This window comes from Anas acuta, chromosome 3 (assembly GCF_963932015.1).
Source record: "Anas acuta chromosome 3, bAnaAcu1.1, whole genome shotgun sequence".
Taxonomy (NCBI): domain Eukaryota; kingdom Metazoa; phylum Chordata; class Aves; order Anseriformes; family Anatidae; genus Anas; species Anas acuta.
In genome coordinates, this window is record NC_088981.1 from 95,739,982 (window position 1) to 95,755,012 (window position 15,031).

Genomic DNA, 15,031 nt, shown 5'->3' on the forward strand with positions numbered 1-15,031 from the left:
TATATACACCGCAAGATTTTTCCAATGCATAGCTAACTTTGGAATTGTTGTATAAAGTTTTTCAGATATTCAGATTAAAATATTTAGGTATCCAGTTTCATACTATTCATACTATTATTTTGTTTCTACAAGGTGTATGATGGAAAAGACAGTTCTTCCCGCTCATTGGGAGCCTTCACCAAAAATGACATGATGGGAGTTATCCTAAACAGCACCTCTAACCATTTATGGATAGAGTTTAATACCAATGGATCTGACACTGACCAAGGATTTCAGCTCACTTATACAAGTAAGTAGCCTTAGAATTAAGTATGCCTGGGTTCTTAACCTTGTAATGTCCTGACTGGTTGTGAGGACCAGAGTGAAGTTTGCACAAGTCATACACTCAGCCCACAGACTGAAGGTAATTTATTAAAGTAATTTAGATGGCAGAACAGTGAATTTTTAGAGGATAACTAGCTTGTTTCCAATACATATAAATAGATGTTTAGTTGAGACTTCAAGGAATCTCCAAGTAACCCTTGCCTTCAATTTATTGCCTTTCACATCATCTTCTGTACTGCAGAGAAGAGAATCACTTTGTACTTCAAATTTGTTACAGTATTAAAAGGAGCTATGGCACAGAAATGGAATCGTAGCTCTTTTTCATACGTGTGCTGGCTTCCTTTTGGATTGGAGTCAGCTGTAAAATAAGCAGAAATCACTTACTTTCTTTTCTGTCTTTCTGCTCTGCCTGATAAATTTAATAGTATCATACTATCCTTCATGTGGTTTTTGTTTGTATGTTTGTTTTAATCTAGAAAGTATTTTTCTTTCATTTTATGTTTCAGAATCCAGAAGGAACCACTAGGCATATCTACTCTGATCTGTCTATACAGACTGTAGAATCTTTCCAAGGGTTAAGCCATTTGCTTTAAAAACAATATGTTAAGGGTTCTGATTTTAAGGGAGATGAATGAGTTTCTTTCAAATCCTGCTACAGTTTCATGTAGCATTTAGAAATAGCACTTTATTTGAAGACAGAATTTTGCTTAATTTCTGCATCCAGTAGCTAGATTTTCTTATGCCTCAGTTTAGTATTCTAACTCTTACTCTCATGTACCATTTTTTTCTATGTATGTTAATATATACTTCATGTCTTAAAGCTTTTTTTCCCATGCCTGTTTGATTAGTTTTGAATCTCTTCTTTTCTGTTCTATCAAATGTTTTCATACATCTGCAAGTGCATAGACAGAATTTGATACAGTCTTCTAACAGTAATCTTAACAAAACTGCGTACACAGGGAAGATCTTAATGAGATATGTCTTTCTCCTTTTCCTTTTCTTCCTTTTGTTGTTCCTCATTTATGCTCATTTTGCTGCAGTTCATGTTGATATGTTTATCTGTAATGAGTTTTGCCTGTTCTAACATGAGACGATCCCCATTTGTAAATACAATGTAATTACCTACTTTTCACATGTATTTTCAGGAAGTCAAATTCAAGACAACACATTGGTGAGGTAGTGACCATCTAACCATCTGATTACATTGACTGTAGAAACAACCCATATTCAGTGTTACTTCCAAACACTGTAGTGTGGTGCTTTTCACCATCATAAGATGCATAAGATTTATTATTTTGGGGTTCTTTGAAAATTGGTTGCAGTGCTGACTCCCATTTTGAAAAGATTCCACTCCAAGCAATATTTTGAAGATTATAACAGAAAGTTATATTCATTATTGGATGGGATTTTATTTAATTAATTAATTAATTAATTAATCTTTTGGTGCAGTTCAATGCAGTTTCTAAATAAACACTATTTTTGTTTAGAAACTGCGTTAGATAGGAATTCCAGATAGGAATATGCCAGATACTTTATGATTACTAAACAAAGAAAAAAAATAAAGGATTATTAAAATGTGGACTTACTGAAGGAAATAAGGAATATATATTCTGGTGAATAACAAATACTGTAAGGCTGAAGAGTGCTAGGAAAAGTGATGGTGTAATAAATCTAGTAGTAAATCAGTTCTGGTCATTGTCTATATTGTTGCTTAGTTCTGGCTGCCTGGAGGGGCTATATCAGCTACCTTTAATTGTTTGCCTTTATAGTGCTTTTCTTCTCATGAATACTATTGAAAGTGAGATTAGTGCAGCTGTGAAGTTTGGGTTTTAGAACAATTGCAACATGTTATTAAAGAGACTTACTAAAAGGTTACTATTGTAGTTCTGCACAATACTATCTTTTTTAACATTCTGAATTCTGTGGATGATGCTAAATTTATAGATAAGACAGTAGAAAAAGCTAATGATCCATGAGAACAGAAATGTGCATAGAGAAATCTGTATTTCTGTTTTCAGAATCTCATTACTGAAATAATAAAACAGAATTCTATAAATCCAGAATCTGAGTGGCTTGTATAAAATTGTAGAAATTAGAATATAAGATCGCAGTCTACAACTTCCTCGTAAGGGGGTGTCGAGAGGCAGGAGACCTTTTCTCCATTAACACCAGTGACAGGACCCGCGGGAACGGGGTTAAGCTGAGGCAGGGGAAATTTAGGCTTGACATCAGGAGGGGGTTCTTCACAGAGAGGGTGGTTGCACACTGGAACAGGCTCCCCAGGGAAGTGGTCACTGCACCGAGCCTGTCTGAATTTAAGAAGAGATTGGACTGTGCACTTAGTCACATGGTCTGAACTTTTGGGTAGACCTGTGCGGTGTCAAGAGTTGGACTCGATAATCCTTAAGGGTCCCTTCCAACTCAGGATATTCTATGATTCTATGATTCTATACTAAAAGAAAATCTGTGAAGGATTCAAGTTTTAATGAAATGTGCAATACATGTATAGATAAGATTGCTTCAAGCTAGAAACAATACTGAATGGAAACAAAATTATTGTAATTTCATTCTGTGATCCATAACTACAAGAAGATTTCAAGGAAATAGATTTAGCACAGTGGGCAGAGAGAATTTTTTTACTGGACTGGATGGTGAAGCAATCTGTAATCTTTCTGAACTCTTTGGAGAAGATGTGAAATATTTTGACTGAGGAATAAAGTAATAGTAATTGTGTTTAAGGAAATTCTGATTCAGAAAGACTGAGACAGTTACGTTTTGTTAATAGTTTAGCCTGAGATTGGTAGGAAAATTCCATATCTCTGTGAGAGTCAATGAAACTGTAATTTGCACAATAACTGAATCTGAGTCTACCAGAGGAACAAAAGGAACAAAGAAGAACACTTGTCTACTTCCTGTAAGACAACTCAGTATAAAGCTGCTTCCTTAAAATTAGGGTGGAAGTAGGTTGTAATGAATAATAGAGACTGTTTTCATTGTTCAGTACAACAGCTACACTGGTGTCAGAGGGAATGACTCCGGTGAATGCTCATATCTCAGTGCTGAAGAAATTATAACAAAAGCTTTATGAGACTGAAGTTTTGTTGTTGTTGTTGTTGTTTTTTTTTTTTTTTTTTTTTTTTCCTTGAGGTAATGTCAGGTTTCAATAGATTATTTTGGTTTACATGTCTTATATACCAAAGACATGGAAATAAGACTGTCTTCTAATATAAGCAGTCATTTTAGTCTTAAAAATGTAGCCAAAGTTGTAAAAATTTTCCTTTATTTTGTTTCTTACTCCTTTTAAACAGAGTTTGCACAAATAGCTAAGTTCTTTGTCTCCCTTTAGACATTTTTCTTTTTAACCATCAGGGGAAGTCTGTGAAAAATCCAAGGAACAAAAAAAAGGGCTTTTAAGATGGTTTTAAATCTCTAAGACATCAACAGAAATCTGTGTGTAAAATTTATAAAATTTTATAAAAGTTTATACATAATGTTGTAGCCACAACCAACTATTGTGACTGCTAATTGTTTGGATGATAACATGTCAATTCTTCTTTCATAATTCCAGATTTATACTTTGGGAGGTATGGGAGGTATACTTTGGGAGGTATACTTTTACTCTCTGACACTCTGAGTACTGTATAAAGCTGACTACTCTGTGCTTTGTTGGAGTTTTACAATTCACAATGATCACTCTTAACCCTTGAGAAGATGACTTGTACAGTAATTTCACTTGTGTCATATTTGGTGCACCTTAATGTAAATACCAAAATTGCTTTCACAATTTCTTTTAAAGACATTGCTGTTTTATTTACATGTCCAAAATTCCTAGCAAATAGGTAAAGCACGTCAGACAATCTCTGCATCTCAAAACAAAGATTGCAGTGAAAAAGACTGTTTCCTGTCCAAATCCCTGTCTATCAATTTATCAGTAAAACATTTTTCTGTGTTTTCCCACAATGTTGAGAAGTAAAGACTGTCTTCACAGTACTGGCTAGAACTCTCAAAACTAATTTCTTATGGTGCTTGAAGATAGGTGTTTGTTTTCATGTTATCATACACCCATGCCCTCAGGAAGTATCTCTGAGCTGTGATGTGTAAGGAACATTACCACTATGTAGAAGTGATATTTGGACTCTCCGGAGACCTGAGGGCTTTTACCAAGTTCTGTGGGTTGGCAGTTGCCTGTCTGAGATAACATGAAGTTGCTGTCTGTTCTTATCCATACATCTACTTTAAGTAGCAGCTTATCTACCTCTCTATGGCAATTTCATGGTTCCTCAGTCCTGTGCAGAATATAATAGAAGGAAAAGCTTCACTTATCTGCAAAGTAAGCCTTGGAGTCCACTGAGCTGAGCCAGTGGAAGGGTCCATCTGGCCGAGGAATACTGACATATTATCTTTAGGAACATGCCTGGCTGCACTGGGTCACTCAGTAGTATGATCTACCTCACAGCAGACTTCTGCATGCATAAAATACATGCAGAACTAGTTACAGATTTTATAGTAAAGTCTGACCATGTATACCATTCAGAGATTTGTGGTATACTCTGTAGCTAGATTTTAACGTTCTGAAGGTCTTTCACTTTTCTGTTCCCCATTCCTTTGTTTGGATTAAAAATGAAGTTCTGTGTTAATTCCTGAGCATTTGGCAGGAGGATTTGTATCCTTCTGAAGAGTTCAAATTAGATGTTTTCCTCCAATTCATTGCTACAGTGGAAATGAGGGCTAGAAAAATTCTCAGCTGGGATTTGTCTTCAGAGGAAAACATTTGGAGTGGATGCTATGTACACCCAGAACTTAATTTAATGGTGTTTTCTATCAGTTTTGAATTCACGACCATTTCTCTCACCAAAAAAAGAATTCTGGGTGGATATCATGTCAGCCAAAAGAGTGTGCAAAATTCAGGCCCTTAAACTGTGCTCAATTGCATGGGATTTGCATCAGTTTACATGTAGTTTCCCTAAAGGAAAACAGACTTAGGATTGTGCATGGATAGATTTTTATTTTTTCAATGAATTTTTAATAATTTATATGCATTTATAATCCTCTATTTTTAATGTGTATCCTTAACTTTATTACAGTATTCATTTAATTTGTCTGAAGATAGACTTTTCAGATTGAAAAGTGAAATTGTGGAATATCTGTCTCACATGATGCACTGGTTTTGCACTCATATAATTCTGTTGCTGGTAAAAGCTTCATTCTTATTTTCAGTTTAAATTCTACATTATAAATGTTAGCTATTTCTTTATCTTTCAAGGGACAGTGAAAGTTGGAACATGGAAGGTGAGTCTGAATTAGCATAACCTAAATGTATATAAATGTTTTAAATCTGGAAATTAATTTAACAGAATCCTCAACTGAAATTTAATTCAGTTCATTTCCTATTCTACAGTAATTGAAAATGTTAAAAGACTGTCAGTGAAAACAATGTTCTGAAACTGCAAACTCAGTCAATTATCCTTGCATGCAAACAGGCTCAGATTCAGAAATCTAGTGGCTTTGCCTCAGGCTGTATTGTGTCTGCTGAGCAGAACAATCCAGTAATGAAAAGAAGCTCTTTAGTTTCCTTTCAGTAACTAATCGGTGTATAAGATCTCTTCCAAAAAGAATTCATGCACTGCACTAAAAACATAAGATAAAATTAAATGAAACAAACAAAAGCTAAAAAGTACCTAACTGAACATACCTCAGCCTATGCATATATTTCACAAGTAATTTCGAGCAGCACAGGTCATGTGACTAACCCCACAAAAAAAACTATTTGAAAAGAAAGTTAAAGTTGCATAATCAAGACAAAAAAAAAAAAAAAAGATAAATTCTAAAAGAAAGGTTCAATTTCAACTGTAATTTACTCTTGCAATTGAACTATGATAGCCTGTTTAATAACATGAATGTTTATGTTGTCATTATTTATTTATTTATTTATTTATTCTTCCTGAAGGGTACCTGCCTTTTGCTTTCAGTTCATTCAATCCTGACATAAACCAGCCACATTCTCAAAGCCATGTTTTTCCTGTGCACTGAATAATGCATCTATTCATATGAACATGATAAAGAAGCATTTTTAAAAAAAATTGTACTCCGTGAAAATCCAAAGTTTTCACAAGATGAGCATGAATTTGCATTCGTTCAGTTTTAAAGCATACAGCAAAAATCTGAAGTAATCATTCAAGATTTTCAGTACAGATTTCTTTTCTAGGGTTTTCTATTGTGGTGAATTTCAAAGTATTATTGTCTTTTGTTTTGTTTCTTCAGTGCAGAATTAAACTCATTTTTCAGTTTCTTAACCTATTCACTAACTACTTACTCTTCTACATGGTTCTATCTCATAGAACAGCTAAAGTATCCAATTGTATGATCTGAGAGCAGTTTGATACAATTAATATATACGAAATTGCTGTTTAAAAACAAAGGGGCCCCATGGGTATTACCTATCCATTCCTGTGCACACATGTAGTATACAGAGACATATAGTGAGTGGCTTGTTCCCATGCTGTGTTTTTGCCTGCAACCAAAGTTCCTAGAACCCCAAATTAAAGAAAACAAACAAACAAACAAACAAAAAAACAAACACCACCACCACCAACAAAACATATGACCTTAGAATACATTGGTTTTATAATAGTCCTTATTATTAAGGTCATAAGGTCATTTAACACTTTTCACCACAAGAAGTTTTGATCATCTATGAGACTTCTGAAATTAAACAAAACAGGTATCAAATAATTTAGTATTTATGTTTTTGTTTGGGTTTGTCTGTGTAAGGAAATAAGAGAAATATTTTGTTTAGTGAATTTAAGCATTGTGTTAACGTTTTCTCTGAAGAGTTATATTATCCCATGCTTTGGAGATTAAAATGCTGGAATGTTGACATTTCTTCTGCAGTTTGCCTTTTTTCAATTTCAGGAAAATCTCCTTGAATTTGTGAAGATATAATTTTTAGACAGGTGGATATTAGCTGAGTAAGCATAACTAATGAGCATTCCAAAATACTTTTCTTTAATTAGCACTTGTGGACTTTAATTAGCACTTGTGGACTGGCTTGGAGATTAATAGTTTGTCTATCTGTACTAGATTTGACTGGGCTGGAGTCTTTTTTTTTTTTTTTTTTTGTAGTAGTAGTAGTAGTAGTAGTAGTAGTAGTGGCCCACATGGTGCTGCTGTGTGGTAGATTTTTGTATAGAACAGTGCTAATAACATGAGTGTTTTGCCTGTTACTGAACAATGCTTGCACACCATCAAAACCTTCTCAGCAAGTAGGCTGGGGTGGACAAGGTGGCACAGCCAGGGCACCTGGCATGAATCTTTCCTTGCCTTGCCTTGCCTTGCCTTGCCTTCCATTGAAGGTGAGGAAGAGAGCATGACAAGCTGCCCAAAAAACATGGCAAGCTTATGAAGTGAGAAACTGTGACTGATGGTAAGAAGAAAGTTGGAAAGCAACTGGGAACGGGAGACATAACAAGTAGAACAGGACTGATACTGTGATAGGAGTACAGGCAGGATAGTCCATGAATATTAAAGTGGGTTCTTCAAAAAACTTGATGTAAAAGCCAATTTTGAATTAAAATATGAGTATTGTAAATATACATGCACAACATGAATAACCTATTAAAAAAAAATAAAGAAAAAGCTTTCTGAACATCTCAAAAGAAAAGCATTCTATTTCGTACCCAACAGTTATGTGTTATCATCATTAAATCACTGTATTACCCTTCTGTGCATAGAATTAAAATGAAGAAGGTTATTAACTGTTTCTCATTTTCAATTAAGGAAAAAAAAAGAGATTTTGTAAGAGGTATTAGAATATGTAAAAAATAGAATTTGATAAAGGTTGTTTGGGTTTGTTTTGATAATTGCCAGTTGTAACCCTTCGAAGGACTCCTCACTTTTCTTTGTATGGGCCAGATTCTCATCCGATGTAAAACCACTAAGTTTTCCTGCTGTAATTCACATCTATTATCAATAAAGAAGCTGCTTTTTTTAATATCTTGTTGTGCTTTGAAGATGAAAAAAAAAAAAGGGATGTTTCAGCAGAGATCACCATAGAAGTCCATATGCATGTGTTGTTTTATATTCAAATCATATCTTTAGGAAATGAAAGTAAGATTTGTGGTAATGTTAATTCAGGTAGGCTTCTAAAGAATATTTGGTTTTGGTCTGCTGATGTATGCATTCTAGCTTTAGCATGCGATTGAAATTTGCTAGCAGGTTTCAACTAAATTCACAATCTCAGAAGTGCTGGCCTAAAGATTATATTACTTTAATATTACAAAGGTGATCATATTTGAAGCATTATTTCTGAGAGCTTAATGGGAACATATATTTTCAATGAATACTTCAGTGAAGTGTCTTGAAGGACAGAACTTTTTTACCTTCTTTAAACCTTCAAACTGATTTTTTTCTCTCTCTTTTTTTTTTCTTTTTCCTAATCTATTTCTATGAAGCCATTATACATAGACTTTGCCATTATATATATGTGCACTTGGATTTTCTGTTTTTAGCTGGAATTTGTTCGAAAAGTTTTCACTTTTCCTCTGTTTTTCATAGAAGGACTGTTGGGTTGTAATGTTGAATGCCCTTCAGCATCACATGGGACTTACCCTAGAAATAATTTTCTGTTGGAGGCTCTTTTTGAAGTTTCACATGAGTAGAAAGTAGTATTCCTGTCATACATATGTATTTGTATATATATATATATTTTACCACTGATGTAATTATAAGAATTTTCCAACCAGAAAAAGTTCCTGTCTGAAAGCTTAGGACACTTGAACAAAAATGCCATTATCTGCTTCTTCTTTCCTAATACCTTTCTGCCTACTTTGGCCTCATATTAGATGAAAAAATGTTTATTTTCAGTTTAGAATTCTGGGTTCAACTCTGTCGTTTGGGAAAGATAAGCTGCAGTTAATGAGTATGACAAAAGGGCAACCTCTGCCATTATCCAGACAACTGTCTTATTGTTAAGCAGTTCCTTAAGTCAGGTAGTTGATCTGAATTTATGATGATTTACCTTTCTTGCAACCTCTTCTTGCTGCATTTCAAATGTGAAGTTGTACGATCTTTTTGGTGCCTTATTGTTCATTCTAATTAGAAAATCCAAGCAACACAAATGTAAACATATTGTTCTGTTTCATACTTCCCATACTATTAGACAGAAGCAACACTGTTATGTGTTAATTCTATCCATTTATTTTATTTTGAAATTGAACAGTGTATAAAAAAAAAAAGAAAAAAAAAAGAAAAAAGAAAAAAAATCAGGTTCAGGAAAAGAAAAGAAAAAAATAATAAAAGATTTATCCAGAATTTACTTGTAATGATTTTAATGATTGCCCTACAATCTAGATATTTTTTTTTAACAGCTGAAGATCAGCAATAAATAGGAAACAAATTTTTCGTTAATCAAAATAATCATTCTAATTACTTAGAAGTGTAAGAAAGTTATTTAAAAATAAGATTATTCTTTAAAACTTTATGCATAGTATTAAAATTACCCTGCCAAATCTGTGTGTATATGATATATGAGCAGAATTAGGGATGCATATAGAAAGCAGAGAGAATAAGACTATGCAGAAGACAGGTAATTAAGGAAGATGAATGCTGTAATCCTATTTATTGTTATTCCTTCCACTTCTGTAAACTTCCTAGGTGGGGAAAGTTGGTTATGACAATGATCACAGGTAGACAGTATTTATGTGTTTCTCATTATCTAAGGTGTTCGCCACAGTACATTAAAACCTTTATTTTCAGAAGTGTTGGGCATCAATACCATGAGCCTATATGAAGTTCACATTGTCCCCCCGTCAATGTGTGAAAGAATGAGCACAGCTGCAGGTGATGGGAGTCTTCAACTTTCAGTCCTGTCTGTCACATTGTTTTTTATAGGCTTGTACAAATCTTTTTGCATGTTTCAATCTATCCTGTATGTTCATGGTAACTTCATTTAAGAATCACAGAACTGTGGGGGTTGGAAGGGACCTCGAAAGATGATCGGGTCCAACCCCTCTGCCAAAGCAGGTTCCTCAGAGCAGGCTGCCCAGGTAGGCGTCCAGACAGGCCTTGAATATCTCCAGAGAAGGAGACTCCACAACCTCCCTAGGAAGCTTGTTCCAATGCTCTGTCACCCTCACTGAATGAAGAATGAATAGTTTAGAAAAGGCTATGAGGAAAGGAATGCATTTGTAATACCTGAAGGGTTTCATTGGGGACATACCAAAGTACTTTGCATTAAAGAACACAAGAAAAAATGTCTGTGTTCATGTTATTTCTCCTTTCCTTTCTACCCGCTGCCCAAATCTCAGACCAGTGCTCTTTTTACAAGTAACCTACAGAGTATTTTAAAGTACTGACTGTAACAGCCATTGCCCCGCTGATTACAGATGTGGCTTAGACATGAAGCGTTCTTGAAGATCTCTCTACGGGCACTTGAAGTTAGAGTTGTTGTGAACTCACTCTGCAGTACAAGCATATAGAGTTAGGTCAGTGTACTTGAAAAACATGGTTCCTTCCGTTTCCCTCAGATGATCTGTGTTTGAATGTAAAGTATTCAATCACAAAGACAGTAACATTTTTCAGTCTGCCTTAAAAAATTGTTACAGATCCAGCAGAAAGAAGGAGATCTACTTTTGTCCTAATCCATACTCAGTTGTCTTCCTAGGCTCTTTGAAAGTTTGTGTGTCTGATATGTCACTATAGTCATGTTATCCAAACACTTTACTTTCTATAGAGACTTTCCTATCATTCTAGTTACGTAGAGATTCTGTAATTGGTACGTTTTCCAGTACATAATATAGACTTTTGTTTTTTCTCTACAACTCTAGGTTTCAATAAAACATAAATGGTTCCAAGCCAGAATGAGCAAGCCAGAAACTCTCATTTTGAAATTGCATTGATTTAATTAAATCTATTACGTTATGGATGTTTAAGATGCAACAACTGCTGAATGAGTATTTGCTGACATTTACATGCATTTAGAAAGCCATTACGGACTCTGAACATTAGCTGAAGTACCATTTCATACTTTTAATTACTCTTTGGCAGTTAAAAAATGATTCTGTGTAAAACATATAGATTGTGTTTATGAGATTAAATTACTTGAGATTTAGATAACCCTAACAGAGTTCTTGATCTTTCCAATGTTTTCACATTACCTTACTTTCTTAATATTAAAACACCTGTTATAACTATTTCCATGTATGTACTGATACACTCCCATATATTTAGGATTTAAATATGTGATTTCCCCCCCTCCCCCCTTTTTTGAGTCATCCCCAAATATTTTACCACATCTCTTTGACAAACTGCAGATACATTATACATAATTCATGATCTCTGTCGTAGCCAGTTGAAATGAGAAGACAGCATTGCCTTTTTCCTGATTAGGCCCCACCCAGTCCATACATATATAGTAATACATGTATATATACATAGTGAGTAGTAGTCCATAAATAGCGAGTCACATGTGTTGTGCTTTTAATCTTGTAGTGCTTAATTTAACATTTACAAAAACTTTTTTGCATTCAGAAAAATTAGCCTCTCATGGCTTCTCTTGTGGTAAAGTTTTATGGGTATTCATGGCATTGCTGCTTTAACAGTACTTTGCCTTCTAAAACAAACAGTAATATTAATATTAGTATAAATTTACCCATATAATAGGAGAACATTAACAACATTGATGCTAGATGCTATATTGATGTGCTGTGTATCATGTTTTTAGGACTTGTTCTAATTTATTCATTTTTTTCAATATTAGTTTTCTTATCATTCTATGTTTTACTTCTTGTTGGTATTTTTTATTTCTTGTTGCTATTTTTAATTGTCAAAATGGAATATTTCAATCTTCAATTTTTGCACCCTATCTTGCCCTTCATATCTTTCATTTATTTTCCGTGTTTTTCATTAAGAGCTTTATTATATACTTTCTAATACAAGATTGGTGTATTTTCAAGACAGTATTACAAAATTTTTATGTATCTATAAACTCACAGATTTAATCTCTGTGTTGCTTATTGAAAATGTATTAACTGTCTTGCCACTGTCTATTACTGTGGCGTTCATTTAAATAATCAAGAGTGGAGATTCTTGAATCTCTTCAAAGTATAGGCTAATAAAACAAATGATTAGTTGTAGGGGCTTATCTTATTTTTGTGCACTGTGTTTAGATCAAATCAGATTAATTTAATGATTTTAGTCCCTAATTAATATTTAACACCAGATAATTTAATGTTTGTTTTGTTCCAAAAAAAAAAAAAAAAAAAAGTTTAACCTTTTTCCAGTTTAAAATAACTTTTTTGAAAAATATTTAGCTCTTGGTTTACACAAGGAAGCCACTGGTGTGTTTTCAAACTAATAGCAACTAGTTTTATTGGTAGAGATAGGGAGTACAAGAATGGGTGTAAGGGCAAAAACAACAGTACTGAGTCTGAACAAGAGATTGAAGCAGAGGGGGAGGAGTACTGTGCTGCACTACTCACTAATGTAGATACAACCACAGTACCCATCATAATGAAACGGAGTTGAAAGAAGTTATAATTAATAGTCTACATGTCAATAATTTTTACCCTGACAATGTCTATTTCTACATTCCTGATTATTGGTATCAAATATGACAGAACATATCATATTGGATAAACAGTGTCAGGAGGTGATAGCCAATCATTTAGAAGTATTCTGGCTGTTTTGGTTTTAATTTAGGTGGTTTATATCCATTCATTGCTCTCATGATTGTATAATGAACTTCAGGAATAAGATAATTGGCAGAAATCTGCCAGTCCAATAAGCCTACTCAAGACTAAAATTGTTGGCAGAATTTCTCTGTCAACTGGCTTGTTTCAATGTCAAGTAAACCTGAATGCTGTGAGTCTATGACCATATTTCCTTCCACAAATGCTTGCAGCATCTGCTTTAATGCTGAAGGTCTGTTTGCCACATTTCATCAGATTTCAGAACAATATGACAGATGACACCAGGTCCTGTACAAGAGCATCAGTGAAAAAGGGAATGGAAAGGTGCATGTTTAAGTCTGCTGCCTCCCTGGGGCCAGGGTCAGGGACGTTGCCAGGAAGCTTCCCAACCTGGTACGCCCCTCTGATTATTATCCTCTTCTGATAGTCCAGGCGGGCAGTGACGACATTGAAGACAGAAGCCTGAAGGCAATCAAAAGAGACTTTAGGGGGCTGGGACGGTTAGTGGACGGAGCGGGAGTGCAGGTAGTGTTTTCGTCCATCCCTACGGTGACAGGGAGGGGTACAGAGAGGACCAGGAAAGCCCACCTGTTAAACACGTGGCTCCAGGGCTGGTGCCAACGCAGAGATCTTGGGTTTTTCGACCATGGGGCAGTTTATTCAGCACCTGGTCTGATGGCCGTAGACGGGTCCCTATCCTTTAGGGGAAAAAGGATCCTGGGCCAGGAGCTGGCGGGGCTCATTGATAGGGCTTTAAACTAGGTAAGAAGGGGGATGGGGCTGAAGCAAGGATTGTTGGAGCTGTGCCAGGGGGAACAATGGCAAGGCCGGGGAATAAGGTAATGGCCCAGCTGAAGTGCATCTACACCAATGCACGCAGCATGGGTAACAAACAGGAGGAGCTGGAAGCCATCATGCAGCGGGCAGGCTACGACTTGGTTGCCATCACGTAAACGTGGTGGGACCAGTCTCATGACTGGAGTGCTGCGATGCCTGGCTATAGGCTCTTCAGAAGGGACAGGCAGCACAGAAGGGGTGGCGGTGTGGCTCTCTATATTAGAGAGTCTTTCAATGTTGTAGAACTCGAGGCTGGGAATGACAAGGTCGAGTCCCTTTGGGTTAGGATCGGCGGGAAGGCCAACAAGGCTAGTGTCCTGGTCGGGGTCTGCTATAGACCGCCGAACCAGGATGAGGAGACGGATGAGGAGTTCTACAGGCAGCTGACAGAACTTGCGAAATCTTCAGCGCTTGTACTCATGGGGGACTTCAACTTCCCTGACATATCCTGGAAGCACAACACAGCCCAGAGAAAGCAGTCTAGGAGGTTTCTGGAGAAAGTGGAAAATAGCTTCCTGACGCAGCTGATTAGTGAACCTACCAGGGGAGGTGCCCCGCTAGACCTTCTCTTCACAAACAGAGAAGGACTGGTGGAGGATGTGATTGTCAGGAGCTGTCTTGGGCAGAGTGACCACGAAATGGTGGAGTTCACTATTCTTGGCGAGGCCAGGAAGGGAACCAGTAAAACCACTGTATTGGACTTCCGGAGGGCTGACTTTGGGCTGCTCAGGACACTAGTTGGTGGAATCCCTTGGGAGGCGGTTCTGAAGGGCAGAGGGGTCCAGGAAGGCTGGGCGCTCTTCAAGAGGCAAATCCTAATGGCGCAGGAGCGGTCTGTTCCCATGTGCCCAAAGATGAGCCAGCGGGGAAGAAGACCAGCCTGGCTCAACAGAGAACTGTGGCTTGAGCTTAGGAGAAAAAAGAGGGTTTATAAGCTTTGGAAAAGTGGACAGGCCACTAGGGAGGACTATAAGGATGTAGCGAGGCTGTGCAGGGACAAAATTAGGAAGGCCAAAGCTCATCTGGAGCTCAATCTGGCTACTGCCGTTAAAGATAACAAAAAATGCTTTTATAAATACATCAACACAAAAAGGAGGACAAAGGAGAATCTCCATCCTTTACTGGATGCGGGGGGAAACTTAGTTACAAAAGATGAGGGAAAGGCGGAGGTGCATAATGCCTTC

General features: G+C 36.2%; 1 protein-coding gene across 2 annotated transcripts in view; it reads left to right on the top strand.

Annotated features, from left to right (window-relative positions):
* The window catches only part of CSMD1 (CUB and Sushi multiple domains 1), a 1,153,949-nt gene that overhangs the window by 919,229 nt on the left and 219,689 nt on the right, over positions 1-15,031 (top strand). For both annotated transcript variants that reach the window (XM_068678424.1, XM_068678425.1), the window contains exon 23: positions 133-289. In XM_068678424.1, the coding sequence (XP_068534525.1) occupies positions 133-289 (157 nt within the window). The remainder of the gene's footprint in view (positions 1-132; positions 290-15,031) is intronic.